This window comes from Larimichthys crocea, chromosome XX (assembly GCF_000972845.2).
Source record: "Larimichthys crocea isolate SSNF chromosome XX, L_crocea_2.0, whole genome shotgun sequence".
NCBI classification, from domain to species: domain Eukaryota; kingdom Metazoa; phylum Chordata; class Actinopteri; family Sciaenidae; genus Larimichthys; species Larimichthys crocea.
In genome coordinates this window covers 9,103,665-9,116,913 of record NC_040030.1, presented here as the reverse complement: position 1 = coordinate 9,116,913, position 13,249 = coordinate 9,103,665, and the positions used below count along the sequence as shown (strand labels likewise).

At 41.1% G+C, this 13,249-nt stretch overlaps 1 protein-coding gene across 4 annotated transcripts in view; it reads left to right on the top strand.

The window, feature by feature from the left end:
* cacna1c (calcium channel, voltage-dependent, L type, alpha 1C subunit) overlaps positions 1-13,249 on the top strand; it is a 128,834-nt gene that overhangs the window by 105,277 nt on the left and 10,308 nt on the right. For 2 of the 4 annotated variants that reach the window (XM_027272375.1, XM_027272378.1), the window contains 18 exons: positions 1,215-1,352; positions 2,803-2,868; positions 3,241-3,332; positions 4,776-4,938; positions 5,644-5,771; positions 5,858-5,954; positions 6,351-6,453; positions 6,916-7,017; positions 7,158-7,285; positions 7,489-7,629; positions 8,551-8,915; positions 9,199-9,225; positions 11,578-11,706; positions 11,797-11,921; positions 12,047-12,144; positions 12,277-12,373; positions 12,611-12,719; positions 12,848-13,007. In XM_027272375.1, the coding sequence (XP_027128176.1) occupies positions 1,215-1,352; positions 2,803-2,868; positions 3,241-3,332; positions 4,776-4,938; positions 5,644-5,771; positions 5,858-5,954; positions 6,351-6,453; positions 6,916-7,017; positions 7,158-7,285; positions 7,489-7,629; positions 8,551-8,915; positions 9,199-9,225; positions 11,578-11,706; positions 11,797-11,921; positions 12,047-12,144; positions 12,277-12,373; positions 12,611-12,719; positions 12,848-13,007 (2,268 nt within the window). The remainder of the gene's footprint in view (positions 1-1,214; positions 1,353-2,802; positions 2,869-3,240; positions 3,333-4,775; positions 4,939-5,643; positions 5,772-5,857; positions 5,955-6,350; positions 6,454-6,915; positions 7,018-7,157; positions 7,286-7,488; positions 7,630-8,550; positions 8,916-9,198; positions 9,226-11,577; positions 11,707-11,796; positions 11,922-12,046; positions 12,145-12,276; positions 12,374-12,610; positions 12,720-12,847; positions 13,008-13,249) is intronic. The other 2 variants (XM_027272376.1, XM_027272377.1) reach the window with 2 other exon arrangements.

The window sequence follows — 13,249 nt, the reverse complement described above, 5'->3', positions numbered from 1 at the left end:
TTTTTCCAAATGATTCAAGAGGAAAAATATTACATGTCCATTGCAAGAGGTGCTGCAAATCAAACCCTTGCTGAGGTAAAAACTGTTTCTCGAAGAATATATTAAACAAAAAAAATAAGAGAAGAGATGTGCCAGCCATGAAAAATCTGATCTTTTTACCTGGCAGTGGCTGTATCAGGCAGTAATGTCTTTATCCGCCTGAATGTCATCTTTGGATTGTTTCTCCCAGTGGCCAGTGGCTCCGTGACAGACAAACAATTAGCCTGCCTGCATGATACATTGAAACAGGAATCTGCCTAGAGGCTAGGATTTTTGTACTGTATCTGTTGTGTGTGTTATCAGTGATTTATGAGAGAGCTTACCTCCATCGATGGAAATCTCTCTGGTCTGGCCTGAGCTATTAGAATTTTAGTCCACACTGGTTGGTGCATGATAACCGAATCTTTCAGCTTAGCACGATGATTAACCTCAGCGCCTTCTTAGGTATTTTGTTACTTTTTTGTCAGATGTCAGTGCAAGGCTGGATTTACCTGTAGTAAGTTATAGAAACAGTGTTCTTTGCCTTGTTTATGACAGCACTGAGGTGAGATAGAAGTGAAAGCAGAGCGGCATCATTCAAGAATGAGCATCAGTTAAGATTAATGGATCCATTTTTAGTTTTTATGGTTCAGTAAGGTGACTTTAAAGACAGTTAACTGTAGTTTTGACTTGTCTAATTGCAGAAAGGGACGTATCTACAGTATTATATAAAGACAGATTGAAGCATATGTTTTTAGGAAGCTGATTTTATGAATCTCTTTGTTGCCAAGTGATTTTTCCATGAAGCCAGAAAAATAAGCATGATTGCCCGATTCTCTCCCAGATCTCTCTTGTCAGTTGATTTTGATGGGATTTTGTAGGACGCAGATTTCCATTTATTAACTCAGTGTGTATGTGTGTGTGCGCGTGTGTGCGTGTGTGTGTGTGTGTGTACGTGTTATGCATATTTATGTCCACATATATATATGGGTGGAAATATGCATATGTGACTTGTACGTCTGTGTGTCTGTGTATGCATATGCATGTGTGTATGTTTGTATGATCATCTTTACCTGTGTGTTTGTGTGTGTGTGCGTGTGTGTGTGTGTGTGCGTGTGTTTCCCTCCCTTACCTATCTGCATGTGTCCCCATGCGTCCTGTGTTTTTTCTAAAAAAACACCAAACCCCACCAAAAGGGACTGCAGAACTCTGAAGAGAACGCCAGGATCTCCATCACCTTCTTCCGGCTGTTCCGCGTGATGAGGCTGGTGAAGCTGCTGTCTCGCGGGGAAGGGATTCGGACCCTGCTGTGGACCTTCATCAAATCCTTCCAAGTGAGGGGAGAACCGGACACAACATGCTAGAGCAGGGGGTTGGGTTTACACAGAACCTAAAGAGGAACTTTAACCCTAATGCGATGCAGATTGGAGGCCATGGTCCTACTTAACTTTAGCATAGTCAAGTTTATTTGCCATATGTGGGTGTTAGAATGTCAGACTTTAATCTACTGAAGTTAACAAGGTGATCATCTGCTAAATTAATGTACAATATACTCATCTAATGTTATTAATATTGTACAAAGCATCTTGTAATTTCAGATCTGAGTCACATAGGGCTAAAAATATTCTTGTTCTTGTGTGAATCCAGCCCTGTGGAGTCTCACAAGCCACCTTTCCTTTCCTTGCCTCCTCCCTCCTCGTCTCCACCTCCTTTTTTTTAGACGGGTGGAACGTCGGACAGTTCAGTCTAGATAGGGAAGGAGGAAAAGAAAGAGGGATGGTGTGAGGTAACGGAGAGGAGGTTTAGGAGTCTTGCTGCAGAGGCAGGGAGGGATGTAGGGACATAAAGCTGGGAAACAGGCAGGAACTCAAGACCCTTAACTAGCAGTCTCTTTCTCCTCTTTCCTACTCATCTCTCCTCTTCTTCCTCCACTTCTTCTTTTACTCCCTTTTCCCTCCGACACCCTACTACTAACCCCTGAAAGCTCACCATTTCCCGTAGGCGGGTTAAGCGATAGACAAGTTTAACAAAGCACTCCACCAAAAAAATTAAATCATTTGATAGAGAGTCATAGGGAAATACAAATAATCTGTTCTCTCTCTTGTGTTATGTGAGAAGGGCCACTTCATGTTGCAGTACAGTCACTGAAATTTGAAACATTGGTGACACAGCGAAAACTGAGACCATGATGTTAAATTTAAAATCAGCAGCGGTCATGAATAACAAATCTATCTTACAAATCTACACTGTAAATCTTTTTTTATCTTTTAGCTTACTGTACGCTTTGTTCTTATTTTTTAGTGGATTACATATCAGTACATAGATACATTTCATTTATTCATCATGATTTGGCCCTGCTCTCCCAGGCACAGGGGCAATGTTACCCAGGAGATCAGTTCCACACAGTTTCCCAGGTGTGTATCCCTGTTCCTGCCATGCTTCGTTCATGCGCGGCACATTGGGGCTGGTCTCCTGGCTAACTAAGAGAGCAGTTTATGAATTTACTGAGCTTTTTCACTCCTAAGTCAGATGATTTGTCCTGGTTTGTTTTTGGTGTTGTGCCACACGGTGCTGCAGATCAGTTCACTTTCACTTCATAAAGTACCAATAAATTTTACATATGGCAGCTGCTAATGTGAAAAACAAAACATACATGTATAGTTTCCTAAATCAGTTGTAGTCTAATTGGATGTGTGAGGTTTGAATGAAAGTGAATGGACTCCAGCCTTGGTGCATGGTAATGCTGTCTACAACTTGTCACTGACGTGTCTTTCTCCTCTTTAGGCACTGCCCTACGTAGCTCTACTTATAGTGATGCTATTCTTCATATACGCTGTCATCGGTATGCAGGTAAGCTGTTCTCACCTTGTTTCTCTCCCTTTGTCGTGTTTTCTTCTCTCTCATCCTCTCTTCTAGCTGGCCTTCGTCCTGTGTCTGTCCTCCTGGAGTCTTGTCATCCAGAGTTCCTGTTCGATCACGTCGTCTTCCTCCACTTTTCTTCCTCCTGTAGCTGTTACCAGTCTTTGTCTCTCCTCTTCCTCTCTCGTTGTGTCCCTCTGCCTCACCTATAAGTTTTTTGTATCAATGATGGGAGGGGGACACTTTGATTTTATTCTATGGGGACAGCCAGCCACTAATTTTGTCCCAGAAAGCAACCCCTTCCTCCTGTCAATGCTGACATCATATCCTGTGTGCTGTGACTACTTCCTTCCCTTCGTGCAGATGTTTGGTAAAATAGCGCTGCGGGACCATACAGAGATCAACAGGAACAACAATTTCCAGACGTTCCCTCAGGCAGTGCTGCTGCTCTTCAGGTGAGAAAGATGCTCCTCATCTTCTTCTATCTTCCCGTTTCTCTTAATATCTACCGTTTGTTCGTGGATTCAAAGTCAGCATCTGCTCTTTCTCACTCTCTGCCATCATTATTCTTTGTAATATCATATCAACAACAGTAACTTTTCTTGATCTCCTATATTCTCTCTCTTCCATTTACTATTTCACATTAGAGGTTAACACTGATATTTTAGCATTTGGTTAATGAACTGCAAGGATATCTGTAAATGTCAAAGCTGTAAATTCAACCGACTCTGTGAGAGAGCCACTGTGGGAAAATGTTTTGTCAGTTTGTACTATGAGACCATGTTATTGCCACCGTGCCAAGAGTTAAAAGTTCTAGTTGTAAATATGAAGCAGCAACCCCCATAATATCACCAAAGATGTGACACAGAATCACCAGCTACTTGGCAGCTTTAACAGCATCCAAACTCCCCAGTCTGTACACCTGTATGCTCAGTAGTTAGCTGATAATTGTTGACACTGACTCTTGAAACTTGATTCTGATTTACCGCCAAATATTCTGAGGAGGACCCCTTCTTCAGTTGTCAGAGGACTCTACTGATAATACAGTTAAAGTGCCTGGATCCGGTCTCAGAAACCTCTATGTCCCGTGTGGTTGCGATGATGGTAAGATTCCATGCAGGGGACAAAAAGCATAGAAACTGAAAGGATAGATCAGACAGAATAAACCATGTTATCGTTTAATTAAGACATTAACAGCATCTTTTCTATTTGTTCATATTCTATGTACTGACCCCTTCATGGAATATATCATAGCAATGGGCTTCCATTCAGAGAGATAGCATACTTGGATACTTCACATTGTCGTGTAATTTAAATCTAACAGTCAGTCAACACTTGATAAATAACAGCAAAGGCCACCAAAAGTGATCAAAACAACAACTGCAGAATTAGAAAAGCATCAAAGTACTGAAGTATTCAGAATGGAAGACAGTTGTAGTTTGGGTTTGATCTACAGTTCAACAAAAGCAAATATGAAATCACATTGCTTTGCTGTTGCTCTGTAAATTCTATTTATCAGGATGTAATTATGAGGTGATCACAGTTTTTTGCTCGTCATGTTGTTCACACTCTTAACACTTATGCATATGTGTGTGTTTCTGTTTATGTGTGTATGTGTCTGCCTCTCTCTGTCTTTGTATCTATGTGCGTGCGTGCGTGTGTGTGTGTGTGTGTCACTATATGCTTATGTGCCTGTATGCATACATGCACACATCATTGTGCCTGTATGTGTGTGTTAATGCATAAATTCACATGTGGACCCATGCTGGTGCATGGTTGCACACATGCGCACCTCTATGCCTTTGTGTGTGCCTGTATACGTTTCTTTTGCGCGTATCTCTGCATGCATATCTGCGTCAACGTGTGTGTGCGTGTGTGCATGCGTGTCTGTCTATCAGATGTGCAACAGGTGAGGCATGGCAGGAGATCATGCTGGCGTGCTATATCAATAAGCCGTGTGAGAAAGGATCAACCAATGAGAACAATACGCACAACGAGGACTGTGGCAGCCAGTTTGCCATCATTTACTTTGTCAGCTTCTACATGCTCTGCGCCTTTCTGGTGAGTACAGTGACAGAAAGAGAAAGATTTTGATTTTTGGTCTTTTAAACTGATTGAAAGACAGTATTTGATCAGATTACACTAATCCTATATAATTAAGTTAGGAAAGATGAAAACTTCCAGAAAATGGAAAACGTTATCAGAATTGTATCAAATAGTTCATAGATCTTGATACTTGATGCTAATTATTGTATTCATCAAGATAAGCAATGGTTGCATTGTATGTTTGACATTTTGGCAAATACTTGCTAGAATTATATCTGAATATTGATATCATTATCATCCCTGTCTATTAAATATGAAGCAACAGCCTGCAGGTGGTTAGCTTAGCAGAAAGAAAACAGAAAACAACAACAACAAAAATGACAAGTTGTGGTTTTACTGGGAGTTATTTGGCAGACTATCTCTTAGCCTTGCACAGTGACTTCCTGGAGTCTTGTTGTCACCATGAGCTTTAGAGGTGCTGGTAATCTGATTTTATTGCATTGGGACAAAGTGAGGACAGCTGTTCCACCTGCTTCTAGTCTTTATGTTAACTTAAACTAACCATCTCCTGGGTGTAGCTTCATATTTACAGTACAGACATAAGTAACTAAATTGTATTTTATATTAAATTTTCTATTCAGCGGACTGCATTTGAAACCGGTAATCTAGGATCAACTATATTTTTTTGTTGGTTTCTTATCCATTCCTGATTCTCCTCAGATCATCAACCTGTTTGTGGCCGTCATCATGGACAACTTTGACTACCTGACACGTGATTGGTCAATCCTGGGGCCACATCATCTTGATGAATTCAAGAGGATCTGGGCTGAATATGATCCGGAGGCTAAGTACGTTTACAGAGAATTAACAACATATCTTATATCTGCAGAGGTTATGTAGAGAATCACTAATGTTGCGTCTGTACTGTTTTCAGGGGGAGGATAAAGCATCTGGATGTTGTGACTCTGCTGCGGAGAATCCAGCCTCCCCTCGGTTTTGGAAAACTCTGTCCACACAGGGTGGCCTGCAAGGTAACGCACACGCATAGTCCCACAAGGCTGCAGAGCTGTAGAAGATATACACAATATTTGACCAGGCTTTGAAAATCATTCTAAAGCTATTTTTAGATTAAAATCGTAGTTTGCTTTATGTGAAACATACAGAAATGTGTCTGTGATATCAGTGTGATGACATATTGACAGCTCATAACACCTTCCACAATGACTCAAATGGCACCTGACAACAGATCAGACATGTAAAAAAAACATTTTAGATATTTAGACATTAACGTCTCTCAAGAAGAATTAGTAGTGACCATAGTATCATTCATTTTCAACAGACAGTCTGTTGAAATGGCAGAAATTTACCTGTGTATCATTCTCTGTTAAAATTTTGCTTGATGAAACATAACGTTCTGTCTCCTGCAGCGTCTGGTGTCGATGAACATGCCTCTGAACAGTGATGGAACAGTGATGTTCAACGCCACACTGTTTGCCTTGGTCAGAACCGCACTCAGGATCAAGACAGAAGGTAACAGACATATAATAGTATAATAATATATAATAATATGAAACATTCTAATGCAATACAAGCACAAGATATACAAGCAAACACCACGTATGTAGAGTATAAGATGGGAATTAAATGTATTAACCAAAGTTAATAGTTACAACAAAGTTACACACTTGGAGGCTTCGCAGTACAGGCCCGGTTTGATTTATTGGCCACAGCTGCACTGAGAAGTCAGGGTCAGTGTTGGTAATGAGAGAGGGACATCTTTTGACCTTCCCCACCTAGATTTATCCTTCCATGCATCAATCAGCTGACCTTCTGGACATAAACCTGCTTCTCTACTTTACTACTCACAATGTAATAAAACTCCTGAATCCAGTCCTAAATGCACTAACAACATACCGTCCCATAGATACAAATACAGACACACTTGTGCTGTGAAGAAATGTGAAATGAAATATTCTGTTTGTATGTGTTCAGGTAACTTGGAGCAGGCCAATGAGGAACTGAGGGCAATAGTGAAGAAGATCTGGAAGAGAACTAGCATGAAGCTCTTGGATCAAGTAGTGCCCCCTGCTGGTGGTATGTATACTCTGCAATACATTTTCTAACAATGAACAGAAAACTTAAAATAGCCAAGAGAATACACGCTTCTTCCAAAATCATCATTTAAAACAGCTTTTCCGGAAAGATCATAATCATAATATTTTCATTTCTTGCAGATGATGAGGTAACAGTTGGGAAGTTCTACGCTACCTTCCTCATCCAGGAATATTTCCGCAAGTTTAAGAAGAGGAAAGAACAAGGCCTCGTGGCCAAGGTGCCCCCCAAAACTGCCCTCTCTCTGCAGGTACGCAAACACACAGACGTTTTGTTTACCCTGCTCATAGATTTTCTGTTATGGTGTCAGGACATTCAGAAGACAGCAGTAGATTTTTCAAATTGTTACTTGAGCACAAATGCCTTGTTTCAGGGTTTTGACAGCAAAATAAACATGTTGGTCACTGTGTTATTATTAAGTGCAACCTGTTATGTTGTTTGGTCTGTGTGTAGGCGGGCCTGCGGACATTGCATGACATTGGTCCAGAGATTCGGAGGGCCATCTCTGGAGATCTGACTGTGGAGGAGGAGCTGGATAAAGGCTTGAAGGAGCCTGTGTCAGCTGCATCCGAGGACGATATCTTCAGGGTAAAGGTCGGATACACACACCCTCACTCACTCTCCAGAGAGAGAAAGAGAGAGAGAGATGATCAGCGCCCAGCTTGAAGCCATATTACTGCTCCATGCACATACACAGACATGCATCGCATGTGCTCAGAGGTTCAAAAAGACAAAGCCTCATTCTCCACCACATAGCTTGGCTGCCAATCACTGCAGATACTGAACTAAATTTTAATAATTAGTCGCATGCATTCTGCAAGCACATCTAGTGGCTGCAAATTGCAAAAAGAAAAATTATAACTCAAACAGCCAACAACATTTCATCAAACAGCTGAGCACTGTAAGTTTAAGTCTGACAAAAACTAAACACACACTTCTTCGTTCAAGGGTGAGTTATGCTACTTATCAGCCTCCATTGTCAATATCATTACCACAATCATGTGCTTTGTTTTGTTTATTGCTGTATTTTTTATATTCACGTACTATATGTAACATAGACAGACTGAAATAAGTTGTTCTAAATATGTTTTTAGCAATTAACACAATTAGTCATTAAGATCAACATTTAGTGTCTGATTCATTCAAGCTCATAATTCAGCTCCCATGTCAAAGATTTCATCTGTTGAAAATACAGTTCTGATTTGGGGATATATTGCAAACACAACCTGTCCTTAGTTTATGACACAAGTCCTTTGTTTTGCATTTCCATCTTGGCTGAGTAAAGTTTTGTTGCTGCCAGCATTGAATGTGACAGTAATAATTCTGACTGAGTGTTTGAGTGTAGTAACATATAAAGATATTTTGATGTAAACAATATCTGATTTCTCTACCTTTTCCCACTACTCTCATCTTCTTTTCCCATCTTTACTCTTTTCTTCTCCCTTTTCTGTCTCTCCCATTATCTCATTTCCCTTACCTCCACTCCTCATCCTTCTCTCTACTCTCACCCCACAGCGTACAGGCGGGTTGTTCAGCAACCACGTCAACTACTACAACCAGAGCGATGGCCGCAGTTCTTTTCCACAGTCCTTCACTACGCAGCGTCCCTTGCACATCAGCCAAAAGGGCTCCCCTTGTGAAGGCGAGAGCCCATCTCATGAGAAGCTCATGGACTCAACCACTTTCACCCCTTCCTCTTACTCTTCATCAGGCTCCAACGCCAACATTAACAATGCCAACAACACCGGCATGGCCGGGGTGACAACCCAGGGAATCAGTCGATTCCCAAGCCCGTCCATTAGCACTGTGGACGGGCACACAGGACAGCCGCTCACCCCCATCCTGTTGCCAAGATCAGCGTGGTGCTTTCCTCCAAAGAGGTGAGTGCAGACAGCCAAATCCATCTGCATATTATCAAATGTGTCTTTTTTAGTGTCTTTTTTCCTTTCCCGGCTTTATGAACTCTTGAACTGAGGCAAGATATTAGTCTGTCTCTTTCATTTCATGACCCTCATTACAGATATTTAGCTAGTCAACTATCTTAATAAAAAACATGAAATTTTAGGACAGAAATTTTATGGACATAAATGTTTCTTCTATTTCCTTCACTTTCTGTTTCCTTCCTCCTCTCTTTCCCTGTCTTTTGTTTCTGGTGGCGAGCAGGACGTATTTTTATGACACCCTCATGCGGTATGTTGCCAGGGGACGGAGAGAGTGTGTGTGTGTGTGTGGGTGTGTGTGCGCGTGTATGTGTGTGTGTTGTGTTAGTCCCCCTAAATGCGTGCAAAAAGGTTTCATAATGCTATATAAAATGGAATTGTTGTCAGAGTGCCATAGTGAGGTTTGTTGCTATGCACATAATGCTTTGGTTGCTACACCGAAAAGCCAGGCCTCTATGCTGCTACTATCAAATCTGCTACCAAAGCCACAGATGGACTGTTTGGTACAACATGACCAAACCTTTCCTATCGAAGGCTCTTGTTGCTGCTGTTTTATTGTATTTTATGGCAGGTCTGGGTTAGACACAATGTCTTCTCTTTGTCCATCCATGTGGAAACATCTGAAAGCTCATACTTATTTCCTATTGTGATTATAATAGCTCAGTACATTTGGTGTTGTCATGGATGCTCTTTTCTTTTTGCCGTTATAGAGGCAGATATCTGGGGTTAGTTAGACCTCCCAAATGAATGTCATGAAATTTAGTCTGGATATTAATGTTCAACCAAGGACAATTCCTCATGATTATGGTGACTCCTTTACATTTTACTTTTATAATTAACTTTTATGTATTTTCATCCCCAGAGGTTACATTTTTTTGACAATACAAGATACAAGATATGCCATTAACATGCAGATTACTATTCAGTTTTCTCACATGTTACATTACCTCTCAAGAGTCAATAAAACATGTGTTATATGTTACATATTACTACTGGGAAAAGACTCCAGCACCACTCGTAGGACAAACTTTATACTTCTAGCCTTATCACTGGCAAGGCGATGAGAACAGTTAAATCGATCCTTCCTGGAGAAACATTGCAGCTTTCATTTGTTGGCTAACAGCACCTCAGACTTGAATTTAGGTTTACAAATAGTTTTGATCCTAGAAAGTTAGCCTGTGTGCACAGAATGGGGTCCACCGCAGATTAAGATCATTAGTAAAGGACAGCTCGGTTATAGTAAATTAGAGAGGGGAGTTTAACTACTTCACTTTCCCTGTGTCGAGACAATAAGTGATCTAGAATTAAGTGCTCCATTGCAGGCAAAGTATCAGCTTTCCGATGCACTATCTCTTTAGATTTTTCTTTATTTAGCGACAGGTGATTTAGTGACTCGATTTAGTAACCTCCACCCAGTTGACAAGTGGAGTGAGTGTTGATCAGACTCATTCATAACAGTCTTAGTCAGGTTTTAATCAAATGCTGTTCTAACCCAGAGTTTGCTGTGGAGCCCTTAAAAAGCTGTGGATTAAAGGGACATCTTGACATTTAGAAATGTGATTTTGTTTTTCTTCACCACACAGTTCTTGGGAAAAGTTAATGTGCTGGTGCCTGAAAAACACAAAGAATAGTAAGTTGTAGTTGTGAGTGTTCGTCATTAAAAATAATGGGAACGTCTAACTGCAAGCTAAGCAGTTTGTTATGACTCTGTTTTGGATTTAATTTGAAACACAACTCGTAACAGGTGGTTTCTGGGAGACGTGTTGTAGCCTTTAAGTAAACAATCTGATGAACAAGAAGAGATTAAACTTCAAATGTCAGGATGTCTCCTTTAAGCTTAAGTCTGGAGTATGAAACAGATGTGGACAGAAAGGGTGAGAAGACATCTTTGGAATACAAAGAGAATACATCTTAATGCTGATTATAATGCAGGGTTTACATTCGATCTATCAGAAAAAAACATACAACACAACCAAGATTTCTGCACTGGAATATATGTAATGGGACAGAGTAAAAGACTTTCTTGTGTTTTCTGCTGACTAAATTGTATCCAGTTTAATGCAGAGATTGTTTTTGGCTTCTTGAGAGATGAGTATAAAAGACAGCATTTGATACTAAGACTTTATTGGCCTATATATTAAATGATGAGCATGAAAAGTGTTTAATTTCCCAGTAGGCTTACATATAAATGCCGCTCTCCAAGTAACAGCAAACATCACATGACAAACCATTATCCTATCCTACTACTACTAATCTTTGTTTTTTAAAGATGTCTGAGCCTCAGTCGTGCTATCAGTTTGTCATATTCCAGGTGTTGCCTTTGATGCTTTTTACCATTTTGCTTTAACAAAATAGTTTCCACCTGCTTCTACTCTTCCTCTCCTTCCTCATCTTTCCTCTTCTTACATTCGGCCTCAGTAGGTTCCTCCATCCCTCCTCCAAAGCTCTTCTCTGAGTTTTTTGCTAATCAGCTGCTTCTTTTTTTTTCTGTGTGTTTGTGTTTTCATCCGTCTGCCTTTTTGTCTACCTGTTTTGGTCTGTGTTTCTGTTCATTTTGTGTGTTTGTTTTTTTCTGGCCGTGTGCTTGTGCGTTCGTTTGCAGCTCGGATTCAAGTGACAGCCATCTGCCAATCATCCGAAGAGGCGAGGGGTCAACAGAGGAGACGTATGATGAGAGCTACGTCGACGACAGGGAGTACCATGAGGACGACCATTCGCTCTCCTCTGACATGTACATGCACCCTAAACAATTTAGCTTTCACGTCTTACTTTGATTAGTTTTGGGGTATTTCATTAACTTGTCTTTGTGTGTACTCATTAGGCTTGTGTACCAAGATGACACATGTAAGCAGTTGACTCCCATGGAGGAAGGAGAGGAGGTAGAAGACAGAAGAGGAGGAGGATGGCAGTCTCCCAGGAGAGTCTTCCTCTGCCCCACTTCTCTGGGTGAGTGAACACACATGCAAATAATGGTTTTCTGGTCATATGAAGACATTGCTTCCTGTTTCTATAGTTTACTCATTTTTACACAGTGTTTGTTTGCATATTTGTTGTGTGTGTGTGTGTGTCAGGACGGAGATCCTCCTTCCATCTGGAGTGTCTCAGGAGACAGTCAAGACCAGACGTCTCCCAGAAGACGGCTGTACCCCTACACCTTGTACATCATCAGGTAGAAGTTGACCACAAAATAAACACAAATCTAGTGTTACACTTAAATGCAGCTTAATACAGTGTGCGATGATTAACTCTCAGCCTCCCTGCTCCTCTCTAACACTCTCTTTGTGCTCTCTCCTCCTCCAAGGCTCTGGCAGTGGCAGGGTTGAGTCCTCTGCTAAGAAGAAGTCACTCACCTACACTCTTCAGCCGGCTGTGCTCTACGCCTCCAGCCAGTCCCACAGGTATACTCCATGCTGTGCACACATTAAAGGCCTGAAAATCTGTTTGTCGAGTACTGGCATTACAGTTCCTCTGCAAGCACAATTATACCTTTATTTAATCAGAAAAAGAGCAGGCCACTGAATCCAGAATAGTTCATTTTGAAGTTCATATTCTTGTCATGTTACAGCTTTGTCATTGTCCCTATTCAGATAAGGATATTCTCATAATTGTTGCTTCTCCCGTCTTTGTTTTTCTAGCCCATGGCAGTGATGCCTCCTACCAGCGAGTACCCTCTCTGAGGCTAGAGGGCTCCAACTCCCATGAAAAGCTCAATACCAGTTTGCCCTCTGTCAACTGCGGGCCCTGGTAAGACTAAGTGCCTTAAAGAAAATGATTACAAGTCGCATTTCAATTGTCCAAGTAGCAGTTGTGATGATAATTGCGATACTGTAGGATTAGTAATTCTAAAAATAAATAATGTATTACTCTTACAGGTACAGTGACAGTAATGGGAACAGCCGGGTGCCCAGTCCAAGCACCAGTGTGTCAGTGCCCACTCAAAGACCGCGGCCGGTGTCACTCACAGTGCCCTCACTACTGGGAAAAGACTCCAGCTCACTGTCTCATGGCAGCGCAGGCAGTCTGGTGGAGGCGGTGAGTGTGTGTGTGTACAGGTTGAAGGAGGTTTCACTCTACTTGTCACTTTACTTGTCATAGGAGAAGTTTTGGGAACAGAATCAGAACTACTCTCTTTGCGTGGTAGGGAGGCTAGATGCACACTAACGTTATTTTATCAGCCAACCTGAGCTTGGCTTTTTGCTAAATTATATATATATATTTATATCATCATATTTAAATTGATACCATAAATAATCATTCAATGTTTTAATAGAAAA